Raw genomic sequence first — 24,387 nt, forward strand, 5'->3', positions numbered from 1 at the left:
ATCGTGTGTTCATACTATGAACTCTATTTAGGGTAGCTTATTTTAACCGGATAATAAGCAATAAGAATATGCAGGCTTCAATAGGCTGTATTGGTGTGTGGCTTTATTGCCACATTGTTCGGCTAACATTGTTCAGTCGCAGCCGGGATTTTGTGACTCGTGGGAGCAGCGATAAATGATTAGGCTATGAAAGTAAAATGAAAGGCCTATTTGTTGGACGATGATATGCTTTGAATCTCCAAGCTTCGTAAAATGTTCCTTTTTTAGTGTGACCGCCGATGTTCAGGGCAGTGTGATCAGATACTTACTATATAGTTAGGCTTTTTTTGCACCACAGCTAAAACATATCCATTATAAAATCGAGTGCTTAACTAAAATGTTTCTTAATGTATTGTTTAATAATTAATGTCTTATTACTTTATTTTCATTATGTAGTAAATCGACAAATGGACAATGTGACAAATGACAAATTCGCGTCATGACATCACTCCGGTGTCGCGAGCACGTTGAGCACGCGCAGGTTTGTGTTGTAAAACAGGAAACGGCGAGAGGCGTTAGCAGCAGTTAGCCTGTTGGCTACCACCACTACACACAGAAACGAAAACACTGCAAAGCGTTTATCTGAAGAAGGGAATAAAGAGTATCGTCTGCCCGGTTTATTGGTTTCATCGGTGGGACCGACATGTCAGAGACGTACGGTAATGACAGTTTAATTGTGTTGTTGTTAGTGATTCTGCTTAGAGTGTTTGCGCGTGCGTGCGCGCGCGCGCGTGTTGATATCAACATGATCATAATGGAAACAATTTCTGACACCAAACCAAACCTTATATTTTTACGCTAATTTTCACTAGCACGTACAAGTATCACAGTATAACTGTAGTCTCACACCTGTAGTTCTGACGTGGCCAGTCTGTGTGTAAATATATTTGTTTAATAGTTAATTTCAATTTATACACTGTCAGATGGGCCTGTCAGATCAGCAGAACGCTTGATGTTGCACTGGTCATAGTTATGATGTCTAAATAGTTTGTGTGTGTGTGTGTGTGTGTGTGTGTGTGTGTGTGTGTGTGTGTGTGTGTGAGAGAGAGAGAGAGAGAGAGAGAGAGAGAGAGAGAGAGAGAGAGTGAGTGAGTGAGTGAGTGTGTGTGTGTGTGATTAATTTCAATTTATAAATTGCCTGTCAGATCAGCAGCACGCTTAATGTTGCACTGGTCATAGTGATGATGTCTAAAATATATATATTGTGTGTGTGTGTGTGTGTGTGTGTGTGTGTGTGTGTGTGTGTGTGTGTGTGTGTGTGTGTGTGTGTAAAATCTGATAACCTGATTAGATAATTGCTGATAATCCTAACAAAATATATACACGCACAGTATCCACTAAGAAGTGCTGTAGGCGATTTACAGTACAATACAACACAGTTCATATCCTTACTACCTGATAGATAGGCTTCTAGAGAAATAACATGTGTCTTTGACAGTCTTAGGCTCTGTAAACTACAGTAAAGGTGATGCATGTCCTGCTTTTGCAGAGTTAGACATGTTACTGGGTCAACATACTTTTTTAGCCCTGGAAAAACATTCCTATCCGAAAATGTAATCATAATCATAACCATATCTGATATTCCCTTCCAACCCCTAATCCAAACCCTATAAATTATCCCTAGGGATTTGATAGATGAATAACAGCCTTAACTTGACATTAACAGTAAACTATTCCCTCAAGCCTAATTGATCATCGAACAACATTCATGGAACATGTTGCATTGGTGAAATCAGGTTCTGCAAAGGTGAGTGGTGCTGTTCACCAGTTTTAGCCCATCATAAACATTCTCTGCCTGTTAATTATTGTTATAGTGTTTTGCTATAATGGTTTTGTTGCCTGGCATTTTGATTCACTCTAATGATTCGATTCATCCTTCAAATATTTAATCCTTCTCAAAAAAAGGACTCCTTATTCATTCACTGATTTTTTCAGTGACAATCTGCGGGTTACTACACCATTAGGTGAAAGAGTCAAAGGTGAGCTCTTTCTGTGTGTCACTGAATCATTCACTCAACTGATTCATTAAAAAGTCTGAGGTGACCCCTCTTGTTTGGCTCTGAATGAGATCCACTGCCAATTTCATTCAGTCAGTCCAGTAACATGTTTTGTTTGTTCTGTTTCTTCATGAACAAGTTTGTTTGTTTGTTTATTAAAAAAAAAAAAAAAAGTCAGTGAATGCTAGTTTCTGGGTTTGCTGAAATGCCTTTTTGAACACTTTATAGATTGTATATTTTTATATGCAGATATATTTAGGAGGTCAGTGGGTGCGTTTACAGGATGCACAAATCACAATATACCATTTTTTCAGAACCGATCCGTTATTAAAAATTCTGAGTATAGGTCAATACCGATACCAATCCAGTACCAATGCAGTTTTGTTTAAAAATTTCATGTAGAATTACTAAACCTCAGTGTGTTGAACTGATAATCACTCTTTTGTGAGTTAAACACAATCTACTAAATACAGACAACTTGTGTGTATGTATGTATATATATATATATATATATATATATATATATATATATATATATATATATCACAATCTATGACAAAAATACTAGGGGAATACTAGTTTTCGAGTACGGAAAGTAAATTACTGAAGCGGTACTTTTTTTTCTAATTACAAGTTGTGTTTCTCGTTTCATGTGTCACATTAATGATTACTCTACAGATTATGTATTGCTGTTACACATCCTGAAGGTTTGTCTTTTCAGAGTTTTTCAGTATAAAAGTAAATTGTGTTTAAATGTCAGGGCTTCCTGTCGGGACGAAAGTAGTATTTGTTACTTTTGTCCCACTTTTATATATATAATGCATATTATGCTAATTTAATTTCATATTGTTGAAGAAAAAAATTATCAAATAGATTGACATTGCAAAAAAAAAAAATTCTAAACCTACAAGTGTTTTTGAACCTTTTGTGGAGCAATGGGACTTAATAATAATACACAATATTATGCGCACAGTATCGGATTTGGATCGGCCCTGTCTGACTGATACCCGATCTGGTAAATAATGGCGAATCGGAGCCGATACCGGTGCTGAGTATTGGATCGGTGCATTTTACGTGCACGTCCCTAGTTTACGTGCACGTTCTTAAGCCGATTATGCCTAATAAGCCGACAATGAACATGGTCATGTAAATGCGGTAACCCGTTTTCTTTTATCGGAGTACGGTCATAAACGGCGTAAGCATAAACCGGTTGGAACAGGTAGTTTTTTGCTTTTTACCCCAATTTCGTATTTAAATGCATCCAGACAGAGCAAGCTAGCATTTTGCATGAAATAAGAACATATATCACAAACGCAGACTATTTTAAGATGTGTTCTCATCTCATGCAGCAGAAGTAGAAGAGGCTAATTCAAAACGCTGCATCTTTAACTGCATGAGGGATAATATCAGACTGTAAAAAAATATGGACGTAGTGTCCGTGACGTCACCCATAGGATTCCGATAAGCCGTTCTGAAGCTTAAAGTTGAGACGAACTAGGCGTTGCCATCTTGTGAGCGAGTCAATGCGTGTCACTCCCAGATAACAGAAAATGGGCAAAAAGGCGGGATGTGGTCGGCTTTATATAATGTAAACGAATGAGTTATAAAAAAATTCACCCCCTCACATTTGTCATGAAGGTCAAAATTAGCCGTATAGACCAAAACCACAATTTGCACCAGACTGTAAACACGTTTTTTTTCTTCAAAATTTTAACATGGGGCTCAATGAGATTCTGCTCCCTTCTGGAGCCTGTCTCCAGTGGCCAGTCGATGAATTGCAGTTTACATTACTTCCGTATTGGCTTCAAGAGAGATTGCGGGAGGTTGCCGCTTGGATAATATGAGCCGTGAATCTCCCGCTGACACGTTTGCAAGCTTTATTTAACATCACAACTGACGTAACATTTTGTAATACTCTGAGTCAGATACAGACTTTATTTTTGACGTCACTACAATGAAAAAACATGGCTGGTTTATTAATAAAGTCATGTAAACACGGTTTACTTGCGTTGTACTGCTTTGCATGTAAACGGGGAAAACTGGTTATTTCAATAAGCTGATATTTGTGAATTATCAGCTTAATGATGTGCATGTAAACACACTCCCTGTGTGTGGTTGAATGGATGACTTGGATGACTGTGTGTTAGTAAATTATGAGAGAATTTAACATTTTGAACTACATTTAATGATTTATCAGTGCAAGTTCTTCCAAAGAAAACATATTTTTGCTTTCATAATCAATGGGTAATCTCTTTTTCCATTTCTAAATCTTAAAAGCCACCAAGCCTGTCACAACCATCTGTCACAGAAAGACCACTTTTTACGACACAATCAATGGATAAAATCAAGCGTTGCCTGTTACACCCCCCACCCCCCACCCATTGTATACTTTGCTTAGAAATGCAAGTAAATTGTGTTGCAAAAGCAGTTTCCTGTTGACTTTACAGTGCCCTAAAACTTTAATAGCATACTCTTTTTACTATCGTTTATCTACTATATACTTCATGCACTTCTTTTTTGGCAAATTTTTTATTTTTTAATTATTATTTAAAAAAAAAAAAAAAAAATTTATCATTCTTTACAATGAATGATACCAGTATGAATGAACTAGTTATATATTTGCCATATAGTACATTATACACTGGAGCATACTGCAAGCAGACTTTATCCCCGAATGCACTAGATAGTTTTCAACATCTTTCTTGTCATGTAGATATAGGAAAGTATAGTATACTGTGTGATATGCAATAAGAGATAGATACATCTATATTTTATTCTGAATGTAACCATAAAGCATGTGTGGCTCTTTTAAGTCACTGGTTGAAGACTTCAGAGAGGCCTTTTGTCTGATAATCGACTGATGTATTTGTGCTGTAGATGATAAAATATTCATGTAGTCAATATGGATACTAGTTTCATGTTGCAGAAATCTCCCCCTCACTCACATCTCTCCTTTCTCTCCTCCAACCCCCCATCAATCCCCTGTGAAACTGAGTCTGCTTCATTGTACTTGGCCTACAAATCACCTTTCCATGCCAATAACGAATGAGCATTACCCTGGCACTGTAATTGCTCTTCTATGGCATATTGATATCCTTAGCCAATCTCCAGGGCCACACTTAATGACAATCCATTGCTCGCTCAGGATACAACATGCAGAGATCACTACTAGTGACTTCACTGTATTTGTCACCAGACCTAGTATTACTCAGCTGTCCCACTGTTACAGATCAAGGCCCAAAGCCACTGAAATTATCTCTTAAATAATATTGCTGTTTTTGCAAAGAATTTTGTATGTAACAAAAAACAAGCCTTACATAAATGGTGATATTGCCTGGAAAGTGGAAGGTCAAGTTGAGAGCTATTCATTGTTGAGGGGGAAATTAAATTGCATTTTGATTTTTAAAATCCAACTTTGCTTGTTTGCAAAATGTGGCAAAAAATGTATTATAGACTATATCAATATGGCTATTTTAATATATCTTTATAAAAAAAAGCAAGTACTTAAGAATTTAGTAATAATTGTACTAATATTATTTACTAATATTTAAATTGAGTCCTTTTGCTTTTCATTGCAAGTATTGGAAGATTGTTGTGTTCCCAAATGCACTTTTTTCAGCCGACAGATAATGAGCTATGCAAGAATCAGTCGCCACACCAAAACCAGCTTCTCAGTGACGGCCGATATTGTGTGCTCTATATTTAATCCCCACTAAAAGGCATAATAAAATAATTGTAAAGTACCATACAGTTTTTATGCACTATACATGACTCCAATATACAATATATGTGACTCTATGTTGCTTCAAGTGCATCATTCTGCACATCATTCTGTGCACTGTCTGCACATAAGCGCTTTGTCACTCTATAACATATTGAAGCCTTTCATTTTATAATACTTAAAATGCAATAAATAAAAGATCTTTAGCAGCCTATCTTGTTCTGTCCTTTCTTCTGCTCTAAAATACATGTCTTTTCATTTTACAATGTATATAACTTAAAATATAATAAGTTATAAATTTTCTTCAATTTATTTTATAATATGAAGAGCAATGCTTAACATTTTACCTTTTATTTGTTCCCCACTAAAAACAAATTCATACTTTTTTAAAAATAGTTTTATTTTTACTAGATTTTATTCAATTATTGTGCAACTTTTGCTGCTCAAATCCAAAGTAATTTATAATAGTATTTTTGCCATAGATTATGAATATAGCCTTCTCTTACTGTGGCAGTTCAAATCTAAATTCTAAAATCATGGAAATAAATATCTTGCGAAAATGGTTTTGACAGAGATCGTTGGTCAATTTTTTTTAAAATGGTTTTTATTTTTCAAATCCTCAGCTCAGAAAGTGGCCTGTATGAGAGTGCTTGTGATTCTTGAGGAGGATTAACCACCCGGGGGAAGGGGATGTGTTCTATTGGATATCACCCAAATCCTAGAGGAAACACTGAGAAGGCAGTGCCATGCTTCATTCTGAAACATGCTGTGCATATATATTAATTCAATTGCAACCTTCTTGTGATTTTGGTTTTATTTAAATGAATATGCAACCCTACTTTGTGGAGTATTATGTCTCATTATTTCAGCAAACTCCCATTGCAGGAAGTGAAAAATGAGTCATTTGTTACTTCTTGCTACATCATCTTTGATGTAGTTTGCAGTTTTGTAGCTGAGTATGGGTTTGACTATTACTTTGAAGTGCCTTGACCTGGATTTCATACTAGTGCTGTTCTGCATCTAAACTGGCAGTTCATATTTATAGTAGTAAACTTGGACCTGCTAATCAGTCCTCTTTGATATTTGACATTGTTTTTCAAAACCTTTTCACTTCCCCAAATTTGTATTACAGGGAACTGATACATTTTGTATCGACAGGCGGCCACATAATTTCATCTTAACCATTTTAAAACTTGAAAGTGTCAAAAATCTCATGTTTAAGGTGCTAGTATCTGTATAGACTGGCTGCCACCAATTGCTTTTCCATGAAGACAAGCTCAAGGTCATGTTGTCAGAGTACACACTCGCACCAGAAATAGCACCCATTAGCTGGCTGTCTGAGTCTAGACCACTTAATTGAATATGATTTATTATGCTTAAATGTCATGTTGGAGTGATTGTGGAAGTCATTTATCCATTCAGTGTCCTTGCAGGTTTTACCTTTTTCCATAATAAAAGAATATTCATTATAGATCTGTTCCAAAACCTAGCTGTCCTATCTAAACTTAATTTTAAGGCTCTGTAGATGGGATCATGTTGTGAAAACAGTGCAGCATCTTACATTAGATAGGGTATTTGTACACGACGTTTCAAAAGTTTGGGGTTGGAAAGATTTTTAATGGCATTATTGCAATACAGTAAAAACAGTGTATTTGTGGAATATTATTTACTGTAGTAATTTTTATTTCTGGGATTGTGGGAATGCACAAAGTAATTACAAAATTATTATATATATTTTTTCAATTAAAGGTCAATTTTTTTCTGTGTCAAAAATACTCCTTCCGGTTTCTCACAAGTTTCGGAGAGTTTTTTTCCAGTATGGGTCCGCTTGATGTCGACAGAGCGGAAGGTCCTTGTATGGGCCGTACAAGCTCTTCTCCCGGAAGGGTGCACACACGTGTGCGTCACTAGAGCGAAAGAGCAAATGCACGGCTGTAAACACTGCACTCAGGTGCAGATCCACTCGTCCGTGCAACACTTCTGTCACGCCACGCTCAACTTTATTCCTATGGGTGACGTCAAACGACTTTAATGCACCGCATAGCATTCCAGTAAGGCAGCGCTGTGTTTGAACCGATTTGAATGCAGAAGTGACGAGAAGCATCACAACATCACGCTTCAGTCGTGTTGCAATAGTGGGTCACTGCGGTCACAGGACTTCATGAAATCAATAAGAAGTGTGTTTTTGACGGAGCGGTCCTAGCGATAAAGGTTCACGGTCGTGCTTTGGAAGCAGGCGTGAGTAAAACTGCTTCAAATGTCTAACTTATGTTGTTGGCTATCGTCGTGTAAGTAAACATCAGTAAACAACACGATCGTGTATAACGTTAGTTAATTTATCAATGGAGCATGCAATGTATGGTGTGTGTTTAAATACATTTTTTTTAGCTGACTAATATGTCAGTTTATTTATTGTAAAACCACCCAAACATAAACCTAGGCTAGAGGACGTTCTCACAAAGCGTGCTTCTTCATTCAAATGCGCTAACGTTACTCCATTGTTTTTCTATACACTATCTGACGTGCAAAACCGTTTTGCTAGCTACTGCTAAGGTTTAGTCGCATACAACAGTCCATAAACCGAATCATGTCCTCATAAACCACGAGTAAACAAATGCAAATGTTGTCAGTCCACTAAATACAGTCCATACCACAGAGACGGACGTCCTGCTGTTGCTGTTTCTCCTGTTCAATTTATTTCAGCCTCCGGATCTGATTCTGGATCATATATGTATTAGTTGAATCTGATTGATAGCCATGGTTTATTTAGAGTAACGTTTTCTTTTCCACACATGACGATGTCAGATTTCATCAGCTCGTGATTCTTTAGCTCCGCCCACACGATACGCCTCCAGCCGCTCGTTTTTTTTCCGAAAAGACTCGGTACAGCCTATCTTTCATTTATAAATATAATAAAACTAAAGACTTTTCGGAGATGTGAAGGATGCAATACTACTCTATAGGTACTCAAGATAGACTGAAACTGAGTGCCCCCCCCCCCCCCCCCCAAATGAAAGTGAATACTTTTAGTCAGCAAAGATGCATTACATTGACAAAAGTGATTGTAAAAAAAAAACACTTATAATGTTGCAAAAGATTCCAAATAAATGCTATTTATCAACATTAATCAAACAATTTTGAAAACATGTATTGTGGTTTTACAGAATAGGAAGCAGTTTTCAACATTTGAAAATGTATCCGAAACAATTATTTTAAATTGTTACACTTTATTCAATACTGAAAATAATCTAATCTAACATTTAAAAAAGACATTTTATATCAATTTAAGTTTGATTTAAACTCTTTCTTTTTAAGTTGTCAGTCAGTACCTGGGTTTTTTCTTCTTTTTTCCATAAAATGTTCATGGCCCCCTGAATATTTTGTTATATGAATATTTGAACAATTATATCAAAAGAAAGAGCAGAACCTCTGCTTTTAAACAAACAAACAAACAAACAAACAAAAAACATTTTATTTTAGGTTCATGCATTCTTTTTTATTCTTTTTTTTTAATGAAAAGGCAACACTTTGAACCAAAAGCTGAGAAAATCAGGTTTTTATTGACTGGTTTTCATCTGGAGATTTGGGAACTCATGTAATATAATTAGTGATAATGAAAAACATGGATTGCCTATTAATAATAGATGATTCTCGTGTGCTGTGTATCTTTTGTGCTGCGTGGAGAGTTTTGTTGACTGTATATTATTTAGACTGATCAAAATCATTTTTGATGTCCATGACCGTTATGATGCTGCCTTTTTGGTAACAGTGGATGTTTGTCTAAAATGCTCTAATATGCTTTCCTTTCAGTGAGAATGTACATGCTGTTCAGTTATGAACCATAGACATTTCCATACATCCTCCTCCTGTAACACTGAAACCCTCCTCTGTTCCAGCTGTTATGGCTTGTGTGCATGTCATACCCACACATTCATCTGTCTTCTTTCAACACAAAGAGCTTTTAGGATGGTTCTTGTCCCACACTGTTCAGCTGCTGAATCCTACAGCATGGGCCAGGGTCAAGACCCTCTCTGACCCCTCTGAACTTCTGCACCAAGCACATTCTTTATTCATTTTAACCATTCAAAAAAATCAATTGACATTCAGGAACTACTCTGATTGGTGGCTCTCACATTGGGTCCCGATGAGTCGCAACACACAATTCTGCCATTATTTAGCACTGAAACATAACCTGACACGAAAGCTTGTGCTTTGTTTTTGTTTTTTTAGAATAAATTGTATTATTTTTCTTTCGGCTGTTCCCTTCAGGGGTCGCCACAGCGAATCATCTGCCTCTATCTAGTCCTATACTCTGTATCCTCTTCTCTCAGACCGACTACCTTCATGTCCTCCTTCACTACATCCATAAACCTTCTCTTTGGTCTTCCTCTTGACCTCCTGCCTGGCAGCTCTATTGGCAGTATTCACTCTCCCTCCTCTGAACATGTCCAAACCATCTCAAACTGGCCTCTCTAACTTTGTCTCCAAAACATCTCACATGTGCTGTTCCTCTGATGTACTCATTCCTGATCCTATCCATCCTCGTCACTCCCAAAGAGAACCTCAACATCTTTAGCTGTCTTTTCCTCAGTGCAACTGTCTCCAAACCATACAACATCTCTGGTCTCACTACTGTCCTGTACACCTTTCCTTTCATTCTTGCTGGTACACTTTTATCACACAACAGTCCTGACACTTTTCTTCACCCATTCCAACCTGCAGTGCCTGCACACGCTTCTTCACCTCTTTTTTTTTTAGAATAAATTGGATTAAAGGGATTATTTCACTTAAAAATTAAAATCATGTCATTCTGCCAGGCGTAACCGGCAACGCACGTTCGTCAGATGAAACTATCTATAGAGCTCCGGAGGTTGACGTCACGCAGCCTAAACTTCGCCGTTTTGGCAGGCAATCAGGGGAGCGCTAGAGCGGCTGTAGCATTGTAGTATCTATAACATAATTTAAAACCTGTTTAAACCTTACTTTTTCAACATGATGGACGGCTTATGTACACCAGAATATCAGAACAGGAGAAAGCAATGGGAAATAATTTTATCGTAGTAAGTTGTTGAATGCCGTGAATTTCAGTTTATTCTTCATTCTTAACTACTTTTGAATACTTTTTACTTACTTTTTAATTACTTTTGTACTAAAGCCTTATTAACAATAAGGCTTACTCCATTTTATTCTACTGGACATGGAATCTCTTATTTAATTTCCTCAAATCTTGAGAGATGTAAAGAAAATATCTCGTTCGGCATGAATGTTTCCATGGCTCCTAGGTAACATTTAATTGTAAACCTATTATTTATTTTTGTAAATAAAGTGTTTTGTGCTTCACTCCTGTCATAATATTCATGTAAAACAGCATTCACATACAAAAAAAAACTATTTTTTTGGTCGACCACCACCGATACTACTCAGCCAACGCAGTGGCGCTTTACCAACTGTGGGGTGCAGTTATGTTAACCGACACAGCCCTAGACCACCGCGGTGATAAAAAAAAAAAAAACTGCCACCGTCAGCCCTAGATATGCAATGTATAAACTATTAAAGTTTTGCTATGTACAAGTCTTTGTCGTTTGAATTAAAGTGTGCAGTGAACTCCGTTGAATTGAATCTCATGCTGGCACCAGCTGTTCCCTCCTGCCAAAATGGTGTCGTAAACAGAATGGGTCATGTGACCTCTGAGTCTGGCTCCGTCGTACAGTATGTGCGTTTCTCATCAGGTAGCTGCGTGAAACATAAATAAAGTGCCTGTGTCTTCAGCAAGGATTTAAATTAATTTCTTTGCAATTTGTAAAACTAGTTTATTAACATTTGTGTTAAATGATGAATAGCCTATAAAAGCCTATTTTGTAATGGGGATGAGAATGTTATTAGATTTAGAGCGATTGTGTAGGAGAAGTGGTCAATCAATAAATAAGTCGTATAGCCCTTTTTACAATGCAGACCGTTTCAAATATTTACAGTGATAACAGGATTGTTTTGGCTGTACAGCAGATCTGGATGATTTAAGCAAGTTCAGAATTCATTGATTTCTGTTGTAAAAATTATTAGTTTAGTCAAGACCACTTTGAGAATGAAATTTATTGACAATCTTTGATTTGGTGAAAGTCTTAGGCCAAAGATGCTCGAGCTGCCATACTAGACAGCTCAAGATGCATCCTTGAAACATAATCCCCCAGCTTTCATAATAACCAAAAGTTACTTAGCATATATTACAGAAAAAGATACAATGGTGACAATGGAGTTCTACACAGAATCCAATACTCGATAATGAAGGGGTGGAGGTGGGTGTAAATGTCTGTGCGACAGACTGAGGAACATGAGTTTGAATGACCTTAAATATTATAGTTGATTAGAGTAGGTAGAATAATATTCAGCTGAGCGTCAGCTGATAACATTTAGCGATCAGTGGTCTGCCTGAACTACGCTTGAATTTGATCACTCTAGCTCCATTTATTCATTTAGGGGCCACATACACGACACTGTTTTCAACAGAACCTTTTTTTGCTTTCTGGCCTTTCATTTACAAGACAATGGCATTTTGGTGGCTTGAGAGGCAAACTTTGAAATGGGTTTTTAAAGTGCAAGTTTTTGAAAATTATACTGTTATCATCTCTGTAAACCTCAAAAAATCTGTGAAAACAGTATTTTCAATATATCTAATTTAGGCAAATGATATATATGAGGTCAACTAATGTGATTTTTATTTATACAGTGAGCAAAATAAGTATTTGAACACCCTGCTATTTTGCAGGTTCTCCCACTTAGAAATCATGGATGGGTCTGAAATTGTCATTGTAGGTGCATGTCCACTGTGAGAGACATAATCTATTAAAAAAAAATCCAGAAATCACAATGTATGATTTTTTTAACTATTTATTTGTATGATACAGCTGTGAATAAGTATTTGAACACCTGAGAAAATCAATGTTAATATTTGGTAAAGTAGCCTTTGTTTGCAGTTACAGAGGTCAAACGTTTCCTCTAGTTTTTTACCAGGTTTGCGCGCAATTTCTAGAGATCAAGGTGTGTGATTATTAGTAATAGACCAATGATCGATTAACAAGGACATGGACAAGAGAGAGAGAGCACATTTAGTTTTTTTTATTGGTGTGAATTTGTTTTAAATCATGCTTTCTATTGTCTCCTTTTAATCTGATGAGGGTAATCTCATAAAATATTGGCCCAAATATACTCCTCGAACATTACATTTCAAGATGGGTTTAATTGTTTGAAGAATACACGCCTCAATTAGACAGACATAAGAATGAAGGGTCCAAAACATCCCTTTTAAACATTCTCTCAGTGCAACTCAACAGTGATATTGATTCTTTCTTTTTCTCTCCCTCTTGGTTTCAGATTTCCTGTTTAAGTTCCTGGTGATTGGCAGTGCTGGGACTGGGAAATCATGCCTCCTTCACCAGTTCATAGAGAACAAGTGTAAGCCCATATTAATGTCTCACTCTCACAAAGACTTGAATTAAAACATGACCTTTAATTCTCAAAGCATTCAGCAGAGAGAAAGGGAGTCTTGAATGGTAATTCTTTGGAAACCAGAGTTGCTGTACATGCTTTTAAAATGTGGATATGTTAAGCAATAAATGGAAATTATGTTGTCAGTAAGCTTAATAAATCCAATGCCAATCTTAATTTAGAGACAAAATTAAGAAAATAGTCTCAATTGCTAGTAATTATGTATTAGACATTGAATTAATTATGAATGACCCTGCCTTTAAGTTGTTTTTCAAGACTAAAACAAGTAAATGTGTTGTATGAAATGGAATATGCATTGCCTTAAGGAAGTCTACAGGGATTGTGTTATCAATAAAATTGTACATGATATTTTAAAGCAAATCTCAATGTGCTATGAAAACCCCCTTACATTTCAGAGCTCATATCTTTTTGTTATTTTTCAGTTTTTGTCGATTTTGGATATTTAAATGTGCATGCTGAAATCATGCAGCAAATCACAGTGTTAAGCAAAACAATTGCACGGTTTAGATGCATTTTGGGATTATAATTATGTCAATTCTGACTTATATCTCGCAGTTCTGAGGGGGGAAAAATCAGAATTTTTCAGAATTCAGATTTGCAAGATAGGCAGTAAATTATCTTTTTAAATGTTTATTCTGTTTCGGAAACAAGCTTCCATACATTTCCGCCTGGATTGTTTTGTAAAACAGGATTTTCAAAGAGGCTGTTATTGAAGGTTGCGGGCGTCTTAAACTATATTTGACCTGACAGCAAACCCACAGCATGAGAGTAAGAGCAGGAAAGTGCTGTATCTTATTTCATATGCGAAGAGAACATTTGCGTTACAGGCTTAAAAGCATGTCAGCAAAAACAACGTATTTCTCTGAGAGAAGATTGTCATGAAAAAATTAATTCTGGTTGAAAAAAATGCCATCAAACTGTATGATTGACCTCTTTAAGCAGTCCATCAGATCTGCTGCTTACTGAGCATCTTCTGTCACAGTCAAACAGGACTCTAACCACACCATCGGCGTTGAGTTTGGCTCCAGGGTTGTCAACGTTGGTGGCAAAACGGTCAAACTACAAATCTGGGACACGGCTGGGCAGGAGCGCTTCAGGTACTTGCCTGTGATTTGGTTTGTTAGGTTATCCTCACTGCTGTAGGCTGACTCTGATTGGTGGAGGTCATTCACTGCTTGTTTCTTACAGGTCAGTGACCCGCAGTTACTACCGTGGTGCAGCGGGGGCTCTTCTCGTTTATGACATCACAAGGTAAGGCGGTTGCCGTGGGGTCAGCTGACCGGAAAGACACATTTTGAAGTGGAAAGAAATAGTTTTTTTCTGCATGTCTCCGTTTGAATGAATGCTATGGCTTCCTCTAATACACATACTCAAGCACATATTTGCCTGTCTCTAAGGGCATGAACTTCATCTTTATACTTGACTTAATGAGCATTTAAGAGAAATATACACACAGAAACAACAATTTTGACAGAAATATATGACTATTGTACAGTAGAATGTACTTATAATGTATGTATATGTAATAATACTGACATCAATACACAGCAGAATTTAAGTGGAAAAAAAACAACAACAAAAGTTAAACTTTTAAAACCTTTTTTTTTTGTCTTGATCTATCTGATATATTCTGATAGTCAAATATGTCTAAGTGAGTGTTTTGTCATTTAAACCTCTTTATAATTATGTTAGTTGATCTATAATGAGCCATGTTAGTTTGCAAACGTTTTACATCACATAAATTCTTCTACTTCTCTCAAAATACATGGATGTATTGGGTGGTAAATGGATGGTCGTGAATGACTGGGTGAAGAATAGAGTAAATTATCATTAGTATAGAGCATTAGTATTATCAAATTATAATTGAAATAATTATTATGGCAGCTTCCATAGACATCAGTGTTTAACAAACAATTATTTTGCTAGTACGTGTGTAGTTAAATGTCTGAAACCTAAAATAAACTGGGTTCAAAATACTAAATTTTGATATTACAAACGCTGAATTTGAAAAAATGAAATGGATTTCTAAAAACAGAGGCAGACAGAGAGAATGACTGTGGCGTTGAATTGGATCATCTCCAGGTTGCCATGCAGCTGTCATGGTAATGGAGACAAAGACAATGGAGTAATAAAGACCGACAGCACTGTAATAAAATGTCATCTTCTGGCGAACGGCAAACCCTGAGTCCATTTGATGGGGTGTGAGCACAGTGAGAGAGAGATGAACACAGTGATGGATTGTGTGTTTGATGAGGGTCATCCTTCAGCACTGAACTGCCATCACTGCAGCTGCAGACCGGAGACACTCTCACAACACATTTAACACGCTCCCTTTCGCCCATTGCTGTGACTCAGGCTAATGGTTGCTGTGGAGACCAGCGACTCAAACAAAACTAGATTCCTTGAAAGCGTGACGAACGCACAGTAAAGAAATGTGGAGGGCATTATGAGTCGTGTATTGTCTCACCGTTTCTCAAAGCACTCAAAGGTCGTTACAGACATTGACTTCTGAGAAGCGCAGTTGAAGTACAGTGAAGTATGTTTAATGTTCTATCGGGTTGAGGTTCACTCATAAAGGCAGTTTTTGTGGGACTGATTATGAATAGTGGAAAGCATGGTAAATATTGAATAAGAAACCGACCTGGCCATTCGTTCAGTCAATGTACCTCAACAATTTATCTGTGCAGATAATTGTTATTAAAATTTAACTTGCTTACCTCTGAAACCAGTTTCCTTTTCATTGGACGTCTCCTATAGCTATTTAAACATTGGTTTAGGCTACTATTCGGTAATAGTTTACTTAAAACAAATGTTGCCAAAGGTTATCATAATTTAACGCCTGTTAATGTAAGAAAGACAACTTTAGATATCTAAAGTATTTACCAAAAACATTTTTTTTTTAAATTTTACAAGCTAGAAATTAAAAGTAGCTCAACAATTTTTTTTGTGTCGAGGAGCTATATTTTTTAGACTAATTTTTGTGACTTGTGATGTTTTCGTTGGTTGGCTATTGATAATGAGGAGATGTCGTCACGACACCAAGCCCCGCCCGCTTCCGCCATTTTGGGAGGATGGTCCGCCAGGTATTGGATTCAGACAGAGACTGGAGAAGAGATATTCTGATGATTAGCATGTACATAATTTTCCAAACTCAATGGAACATGAAGTTTTAATCTACCCCAGCCAATCTAAGAAAGCAGCTGCTGGTATGCCATGATATGCCATTATTTCACCACAGGGTGTCAGTCATCGTCTTACTAGTGACTGCCATGCTGGAGTGTTTTATTTGTATTAAACATTTTAAAAACTATTCTGTAATTTTTCATTGTCAATCATTTTATTGGATGTAATTTACATGTTAATGCCAAAATGATTAATATAGACCTATAGTACGTACTGAGCATTTAGTCTTCTTAAGACTGGACTAAAAGCACCAGCGCACACAAGCGTTCCTTTTTGTTAGTTAAATTCATTAAAAATGTAAACTTGTCATCAGGTATAAAATATGGTCAGTATGAGAAAAACACTGTTAATGAGAGGACGAGCACTAGACTGTTGCAGGATAGTGGGAAGATATATTTATTTATTATTCAGAATGCACAAAAAATATATAGAAACATTTCAGGAACGTGCAAGGTAGTAAGTTAAAGCGTCTAACGTTAGGTCTCTGTTCCATTCTGCTGCAGGCAGCTCGTATGGATTGACGTTTTTGATATCATCCAGCTCCTCTAAATACCTCTGCCTGGCGCTGGTAGCAATTTCTCCCTGTAGTTAACCTCCATTTCTTTTTATTTTCCATTTTTAAATTTCTCAGTTTAAACGACATGATAATTCCTCGAGCCGTCTTCCCTGCTCCGATCTCTGTATTGCTCTTACAGTGTTGCCCCTGGCAACCGATAGCGTCGGATCCCAAAATGGTGGACGGGCCCAAACACCGCCCAATTTGTCACGTGACAGCAAGCTACCATGACGTGTGTCCTCATTCTCAATAACTAAAATACCATTATCTTTGTTGCAAATTAGCAGCATTTAGATAGAACACCTTTGGGATGAATTAGAGCAGAGACCAACCAGGCCTTCTCGTCCAACATTAGTGTAGCGAATCACGGCTGTGTTTATATTGTTGCAAAACTGTTACTTTTATTGCCCAGCACTTTCCAACTTAATCCACATACATACAGTATACTAGTGTAGGGCAATATATACTGTATAGTATATCTTAACTGCATGAATGCTTGTATCGCCGCAAAATCTAATCTAAATCAAGATCTAAATCTATTCTTCTATAGGGCATTAAGGTATTAAGACATTCTAAAGATTACCATCATGATTTTCTGTAAAACTGCTTTGACCGTGTGTATTGTGAAAAGCACTACATTAATTTGACACTGTCTTTATCTGTCTTTTAGTCGGGAGACCTACAATGCTCTGACTAACTGGCTGACGGACGCACGGACACTGGCAAGCCCCAACATCGTCATCATCCTGTGCGGGAATAAGAAGGATCTGGATGCAGACCGTGAGGTCACCTTCCTAGAGGCGTCTCGTTTTGCCCAGGAGAACGGTTAGAGCTGCTCTTCATGCATACCACTTTTGTAAATGGGTCCGGAAGTATTCATATTTCTTTGCCTCTTTGTGCTTCTCAGCATGACACGACATACATTTTCATTTGCTTCTCGCACCTGTTTGTCACGTATCCAGAGAGATCTTTTTGTATTCATAATTGTCCAAACAGATGTGTGCCGCTACAGATAGTGCGCTTCTCTACCTCTCTGTTGGTAAGCGTGTTTGAACAGCAGGGTTTTTATGAGCGGCTCATTTACAAACCCTTATGTATTGGTCACAGGAGTGCTGTAGAGAGGGCTGAACACCATACATTGGTTCTTGCTGATGGTGCTGTTAAAACTAAAGCATTCTTGTGAAACTGATGCTTAGCAAGCCTGATTACAGGTGTCCAAATGGATCTTTACAACACTAAAGCTTTTTCAGCATGATCAGATGATTGTTTTTGATGTGTTTACCTGACTGTGTTCTCCACCCAGAGCTGATGTTTTTGGAGACGAGTGCTTTGACCGGAGAGAACGTAGAGGAAGCCTTTCTCAAATGTGCTCGCACTATCCTCAACAAGATTGAGTCGGGTAAGAGTTAAATGTACTATTGACTTTTTTGACAGATGTAAATGCTTTTGTAAAGCTTCAGTAAAGTCATAGTGAAAGAAATAAAGTTTAACTCTGTAAAGCCTGGCATATGAAATAAACAACATATAGGTTGATAATAGTCAACATATTTGATATGTCAGGTTTTTATGGCTCACATGGTACATCCATGGCCAAAAGTATTGTCAGTGGCACATTCTGTTTCTCAAAGTTTTCTTCTTTAGCATATGTAGATAACTTTTTCACATGTTTCTATGGTGTACTTGAGAATAATAAGCATTTCATGTGTTTTGAAGGCCTTAATTGGCAAAAATGTTAAGTGTATGCAAATTATCAATATTTACAGTGTTGACCCTCATAACCTCTATAATTCACTCTGGCTTGCTGGATATCAGCTTCTGGGCTAAATCCGGACTGATGGCGATTTATGCCATATTAGTGCTCGGCGTTGATCAAAATCTGTAGGCTTCTGCTTGTCTACTCGCCTCTTGAGGATTGACCACAGGTTCAAAATTTGGAGTAAAATTAGGATTCAAATTTGGAGTATTGCCTGGCCACAGATTCAAAATTTCAATCTAATAGGATGTTTTGATACCATTCTTTATTCCTGGCAGTGTTTTTGGGCAGAACTGTGACAGCTCATTCCCTTGGATGAAAAGCAACCTCACACATGGATGGTCTCAGGATGCTTCACTATTGGCACGACAGGACTCATGGTGGTGTCCACTTTTTCTTCTCTGGACAATTTCCAGATGTCCCAAATAGTCAGAAGGGGGTTTCATCAGAGAATCGTCTGCTGTCCAATCCTGCAGAATTTCAGTCTGTCCTTGGATGTTTTTCTCTGAGAGAAATGGCTTACTTGCTGCCCTTCTTGACACCAAGCTGTTATCAAAAAAAACAACAGCAAAAAAACCCTGCTGCCAATATTGAGCAAGCTCCACACTGGTGGTGAAACAATTCGATAGCAGACGGTCCTGACCTTGCTGGACACTGGGATGTCCTGAAAGCTTTTGTGCAGCTGAACCTCTCTCCTTGAAGTAATTGAGGATCCAGTAAATGATTCTTTCATGTGCAGTATTATTTGCAGCAATTTCCTTGCATGTAAGCCATTTTGATCCAAAGCGATGATGGCTGCACGTCTTTGGAGGGAGCCATCGCTAACAAGACCAAAATGATTTGAAGCACTCAGTCTGCTCCTATAATTCAATCAGTACGATTGAATAATTTTACCTGACTAGAACTGGTATACACTCTCCTATGTGCTGTTCATATGATTAGTGAAATTATGCTAGCTGGTCATTTTGTGTCAGGGCCAATTAAGCTTTCGCTATTTAAAATGCATCTAATCACTCTGCACAATAATCTTACAACAATGTGAATCAACACCACAACAATTGAAGTAGTTTTATTCAGAGACCCAAAAATTGTTTGATTAATAAATCAGATGACAAGGCATGTAGTAGATCGTTTTTAACATGTTCAACAAAGTTTTGATCATGTTTATAATTTAGAGGCCTTAGAGATTTGTATTAGAAAAACATTATACAGTAGGCTTTGTTGGTTTAAATGTTGTGTTTGTGCCAATACAGGTGAGTTGGACCCGGAGCGGATGGGTTCTGGGATCCAGTACGGCGACGCATCCCTGCGGCAGCTCAGACAGCCTCGGGGCTCTGCTGCACAGACCAAGCAGCAGTGTAACTGTTAGGGGCCTGGACACCCTGACCGCTATCTGTCATCCGACCATACACACACAACCTCCCCCCTCAGGTCAGTTCAGTGCTTCTGGGATTACCAAAAATGTTTTGCAATTTGCTGCTTAAAAACATTTATTGTTATTATCAATGATTTAAATATTTGTGCTGCTAAATATTTTTGTGGAAACTTAACCTTTCCAGGACTCTTTGGATAGAAAGTAATAAAAATAGCATTTATTTGTTATTTTATAAATCTCTTTGCTGTTATTTTTGATACATTTTATGTCTTTTCTAAATAAAAGTATATATTTCTTTCATTCAAATTATAGTCTGGAGTGATTGACCATAAATAACTAGAGCTTAAAGACCCTGTAAAGTCAAAATTAAGTATGTGATCTGAGTTAGTCACACCACAGAAAAATATGTTATTAACCACCCAGCAAAATTTGAAGGATAAAAAAGTCGCCAAGTAAATAAAATAAGAGATCAAAATCTTGAAAAAATTAGCAGTATTCTCTGCTCTCAAACGCTGGGCTGCGGGCTGCGCAGAAACACTCGCAGGAAAACTACCTCCGCCTCACTCAAATGTCACCGTTACAGCCGGAATGGATGTTATTAATTGGGTTTAATTGGGTAAGCCGTACATGTTTGTCTCCAGAGCCAGAAACAAACTTAGAGGACACTGACATATTCGATAACCAACATCATCCCCCTCGATCTGCAACAGAATGGTCCGTACTTTTTCCCACTCCGTTTTATGCAATTTAGCTAGTTATGTAATGTTAACTAGCATAAATGTAGCCAAATAAAGTTAGGCTAGCAATAACATAGAATAAAGTGTATTTTGCCACTTTATAGTCAGATATCAAACTAAAAGATATAATACAGATATTACAGATATAATATATACAGGTTTACAGATATAATAGTTGAAATCATTTGTCTAAGGAATCATATTGATGTATATAAACAAAACAAAATCACGTTGCAGGATTTAGTTACTGTGGACTAACTTTACCTGCTGTAATTATAACACAAGCTCACAAGGAAACTTACACTCATTGGTGGGCACGTAACATTACTGCGGATGATGTCGGCACTGGCTGTCGGTGGGACGGGGGGATGTAGGAGGGAGATAGTTGGTCCAGCCCCATTCACCAGTAACAGCGGATTATCAGTGAATCCCAGTTTTCTCCGACGATTGTTTATAAAACTATCCTGTGTAGAATGATCACTACAGTGGAAATTGTTGGTGATCCTCAGCTCTCCTTCAAAGTGGCTCTTCAAATGAATCCACCTCTTCTTGATATGATTGTTTTTCGGAAATATAAATAAGGACACCGATCTATTTTGTAAGTGACTACATTCAGGTAGTATGCATTTCCGCGACGAAGGCATAGCTAGCTAGCAAACTGTAGGCTATAGTAACTAATAGTACTCGCGATTGGGCGGCAAACTGATGCGAATGTGCTCTAGTTATGAGGCATGAGCCTCAGTGGCTCCAGTGCGCCATTGACAGTAGGGGCGGGGCCAGGCTCAGAGGCTCCAGTGCTTCATAACCAGTAGGGGGGTGGCCAGGCTCAGAGGCTCTAGTGCGTCATCGACTGTAGGGGCGGGGCCAGGCTCAGAGGCTCTAGTGCGTCATCGACTGTAGGGGCGGGGCCAGGCTCAGAGGCTCTAGTGCGTCATCGACAGTAGGGGCGGGGCCAGGATCAGAGGCTCCAGTGCATCATCGAGCCACCGTTTTAGCCCCGCCTAGAAAATCCAGAGCACGGCAATGGTGAAAAACTGCTTAATGGTCTAACTCCACAATTTAGTACTACACAGTTCACAGTCTTTGCAATGTGTTTTAGCAATACATTTCTAACATTTATAATGTGTTTAGATTTTTTTTTTAATAGAATTGCCTTTACAGGGACTTTAAGTTATGTAATAATCGGTAGCTGCCTTTCCATTACAGATTTGCGCAAATCTTTTGTGGTATTTATGTCTAAAAAACTATTGTGAAATGGCGTTTTTTCCTCCCCCAATAAGTAATTTCAAATATCATGGCAACAGGTGTTAGTAGATTTATGTATATCGCAGCCATTATTTTTAAGCGGAGACCTAGGCATGTTATCCAAGCATTAATGGCAAGAAAAGCTTATCTGGCTATCACCAGACCAAGCTCAATTTAAGATTGAACCCTGGTCTGGGGAGTCTGCTCTGTATTTTCTACTGCACAAGAGGCATGATAAACGAGCATTATTTGAATGACTCTGTACGCAATTGGATAGTCCTTCAACCAATCAGACCATACGACCCACCGCTTCTCTTTCCGTCATCATGTTAAACCCGCCAATAGCGCGTCAGTCTGCAATTGGTTCCCGCAAAAGTCAGAAGCAGTAGAAATATACCGCACTATCTTTTTAAAGAATTATTGAATTTGACGTATACCAGGTGACCTTTAAATGCAGATTTGCAAAATATTCCTTTTTCGAAATTGCATGAAAAATCATCTTATGCGAGTGTAAACCGTTTTTTTTTTTTTTGTGTGTGTGCCAGTTTTTGCGAAATTTACATGTTTTTCCAATCAGCATATTGTCACATTTGTGCAATGTTAAGGGTAATGGAAACGCAGCTTGTGTGGATTGTACTGTTTTAAAATGTTGATGAACTCCTCCTTTCAGCTCCGGGTGTCTCTGGGTATGTACTCCCAAATGTGACCCTTTCACACCCAGACACATCTGGATCATTTCTTATGAAGTCCATCTGCAACCTTTGACCTCTGACCTCAGAAAGCTGTTCACCAAGGACAGATCTTCCTGGCTGCTTTGCTGGGAGACCCCTAGCGAGGGGCCACGGGCAGTAGAGGTGAATCCAACCTGACTGAGAGACTGTGCGTGTGTGTTTAACTTCTGTGATTCTTGCACACAAACTTCCTTCTTGTAAAGTCAACAGCCATCATCTAGACTTCACTAGACTGGGATAAACCTTTTAACAACAACAGTAACATTCCTAGGTTTTAAACTATAGCCAAATCATTTTATACATCATGACATATCAGATCTTTGTTAGATTGGTTAAATTGAATGTCCCCTTTTTGGTTTTGTTTCATTGTTCCCAAAAATGACAAATGATCGTACAATTGGTCCATGCATGTTAGGAGTTTTTATCTGCTAAAAATGAAGATTTCTATAATCATTTAGAGCCAAATATTGGACTTCTGTGAGGAAGTAAAGCTCAAAAAAACCCTTTATGCACTCAGATATTTACCCTGTTGCATTGGCCATGCATTTTAAGAGCTTCTGAAAGTTCAAAGAAGGTGAGAGGAAAAGAAACATCTGTTCAGATCTTGTAATTCGCTCAACACTATCTGGCGCATATCAGATGTTTACCGCCACCCCGCTCTGGCTCGGGTTGGAGGTTATCGTCTAACTTAACCTCACACATCATATGCATGGGCCGCTAATGGCTAAATCATTAATTGAAATTTAGAATGACTCTGGGCTTTAACGTTTCTTAAAAATGTAATATCTAAAAATTGCGTACAAAAATCAATCATTAAATTGAAACTTCTGGAGTCTGTATGGGTGAATCTCCCAAAAACTCAAGAACATATTTCACCCTGAAGCCAAAATAAATTAATTTTGATTGTCAAATCGATTAATCACATCTAAAATATATATAAAATAATTTTTTTATAAAAAAAATAATAATTTTTTTTGGGTTGTGATTAATTGATTTGACAGCACTAGAAGAAAATACAGGTTATGTCAGGACATTTAAGAATTTTGGCATTTTGACAATTTTGGTGACTATTAAGCACATTTTCTCCCAAAAGTGAAAAATATTTATATTAGTAAATTATAAAATAAATAATTTTAAACCTGATCATTTTTTTATTGCTGGGTTATAGTAATATTTAGACATTTCTTTGTGAGATTCAACATTTTCACAGTTGCGTTATTCGTAATAGTAGTAGTAAAAAGTGAAACGGGAATATCTATATTGTTAGAATGGAAGAACATTTCAGTGCAGCTGTGACATAATTCATCTTACACTTAGAACTAGTGTACATATTTTGGGTTCGCTGTTTGCTCTGGTTACCCATGACGGGGAGATCTAGAGGTGATGACCGGCACGGTGCCCCGTTCCCTCAGTGACATCATCATTATGCACCACAGACAGACCTGTTTTGATCTGTGTTTCAAAAACTTTGTCTATGTGATATGTTTTTTTTTTTTCCTTTCTTTTTTTTCCTCTGCAAGTGCACTTTTTTTGACTGTTTATATCCT

At 37.5% G+C, this 24,387-nt stretch overlaps 1 protein-coding gene across 1 annotated transcript; it reads left to right on the plus strand.

Annotated features, from left to right (window-relative positions):
* The first annotated feature begins 510 nt into the window (after nt 1-510).
* On the plus strand, nt 511-22,807 carry rab4b (RAB4B, member RAS oncogene family). Its single transcript, XM_067450967.1, has 8 exons — nt 511-698; nt 13,126-13,206; nt 14,243-14,357; nt 14,449-14,511; nt 17,670-17,824; nt 18,303-18,398; nt 20,006-20,183; nt 22,780-22,807. Exons 1-7 carry the CDS (start codon nt 683-685, stop codon nt 20,119-20,121), a joined length of 642 nt encoding a protein of 213 aa, XP_067307068.1. The 5' UTR covers nt 511-682; the 3' UTR covers nt 20,122-20,183; nt 22,780-22,807.
* Nucleotides 22,808-24,387: the final 1,580 nt, after the last annotated feature.

The sequence above is a fragment of the Pseudorasbora parva genome, chromosome 8, assembly GCF_024679245.1.
Source record: "Pseudorasbora parva isolate DD20220531a chromosome 8, ASM2467924v1, whole genome shotgun sequence".
Classification (NCBI taxonomy): domain Eukaryota; kingdom Metazoa; phylum Chordata; class Actinopteri; order Cypriniformes; family Gobionidae; genus Pseudorasbora; species Pseudorasbora parva.

Bases quoted from the DNA above. Each gene is read 5' to 3' on its own strand.
- rab4b (XM_067450967.1), top strand. The intron at 14,358-14,448 runs GTACTTGCCTGT...TGTTTCTTACAG, and splicing joins GCTGGGCAGGAGCGCTTCAG to GTCAGTGACCCGCAGTTACT. The intron at 17,825-18,302 runs GTTAGAGCTGCT...TTCTCCACCCAG, and splicing joins TCGTTTTGCCCAGGAGAACG to AGCTGATGTTTTTGGAGACG.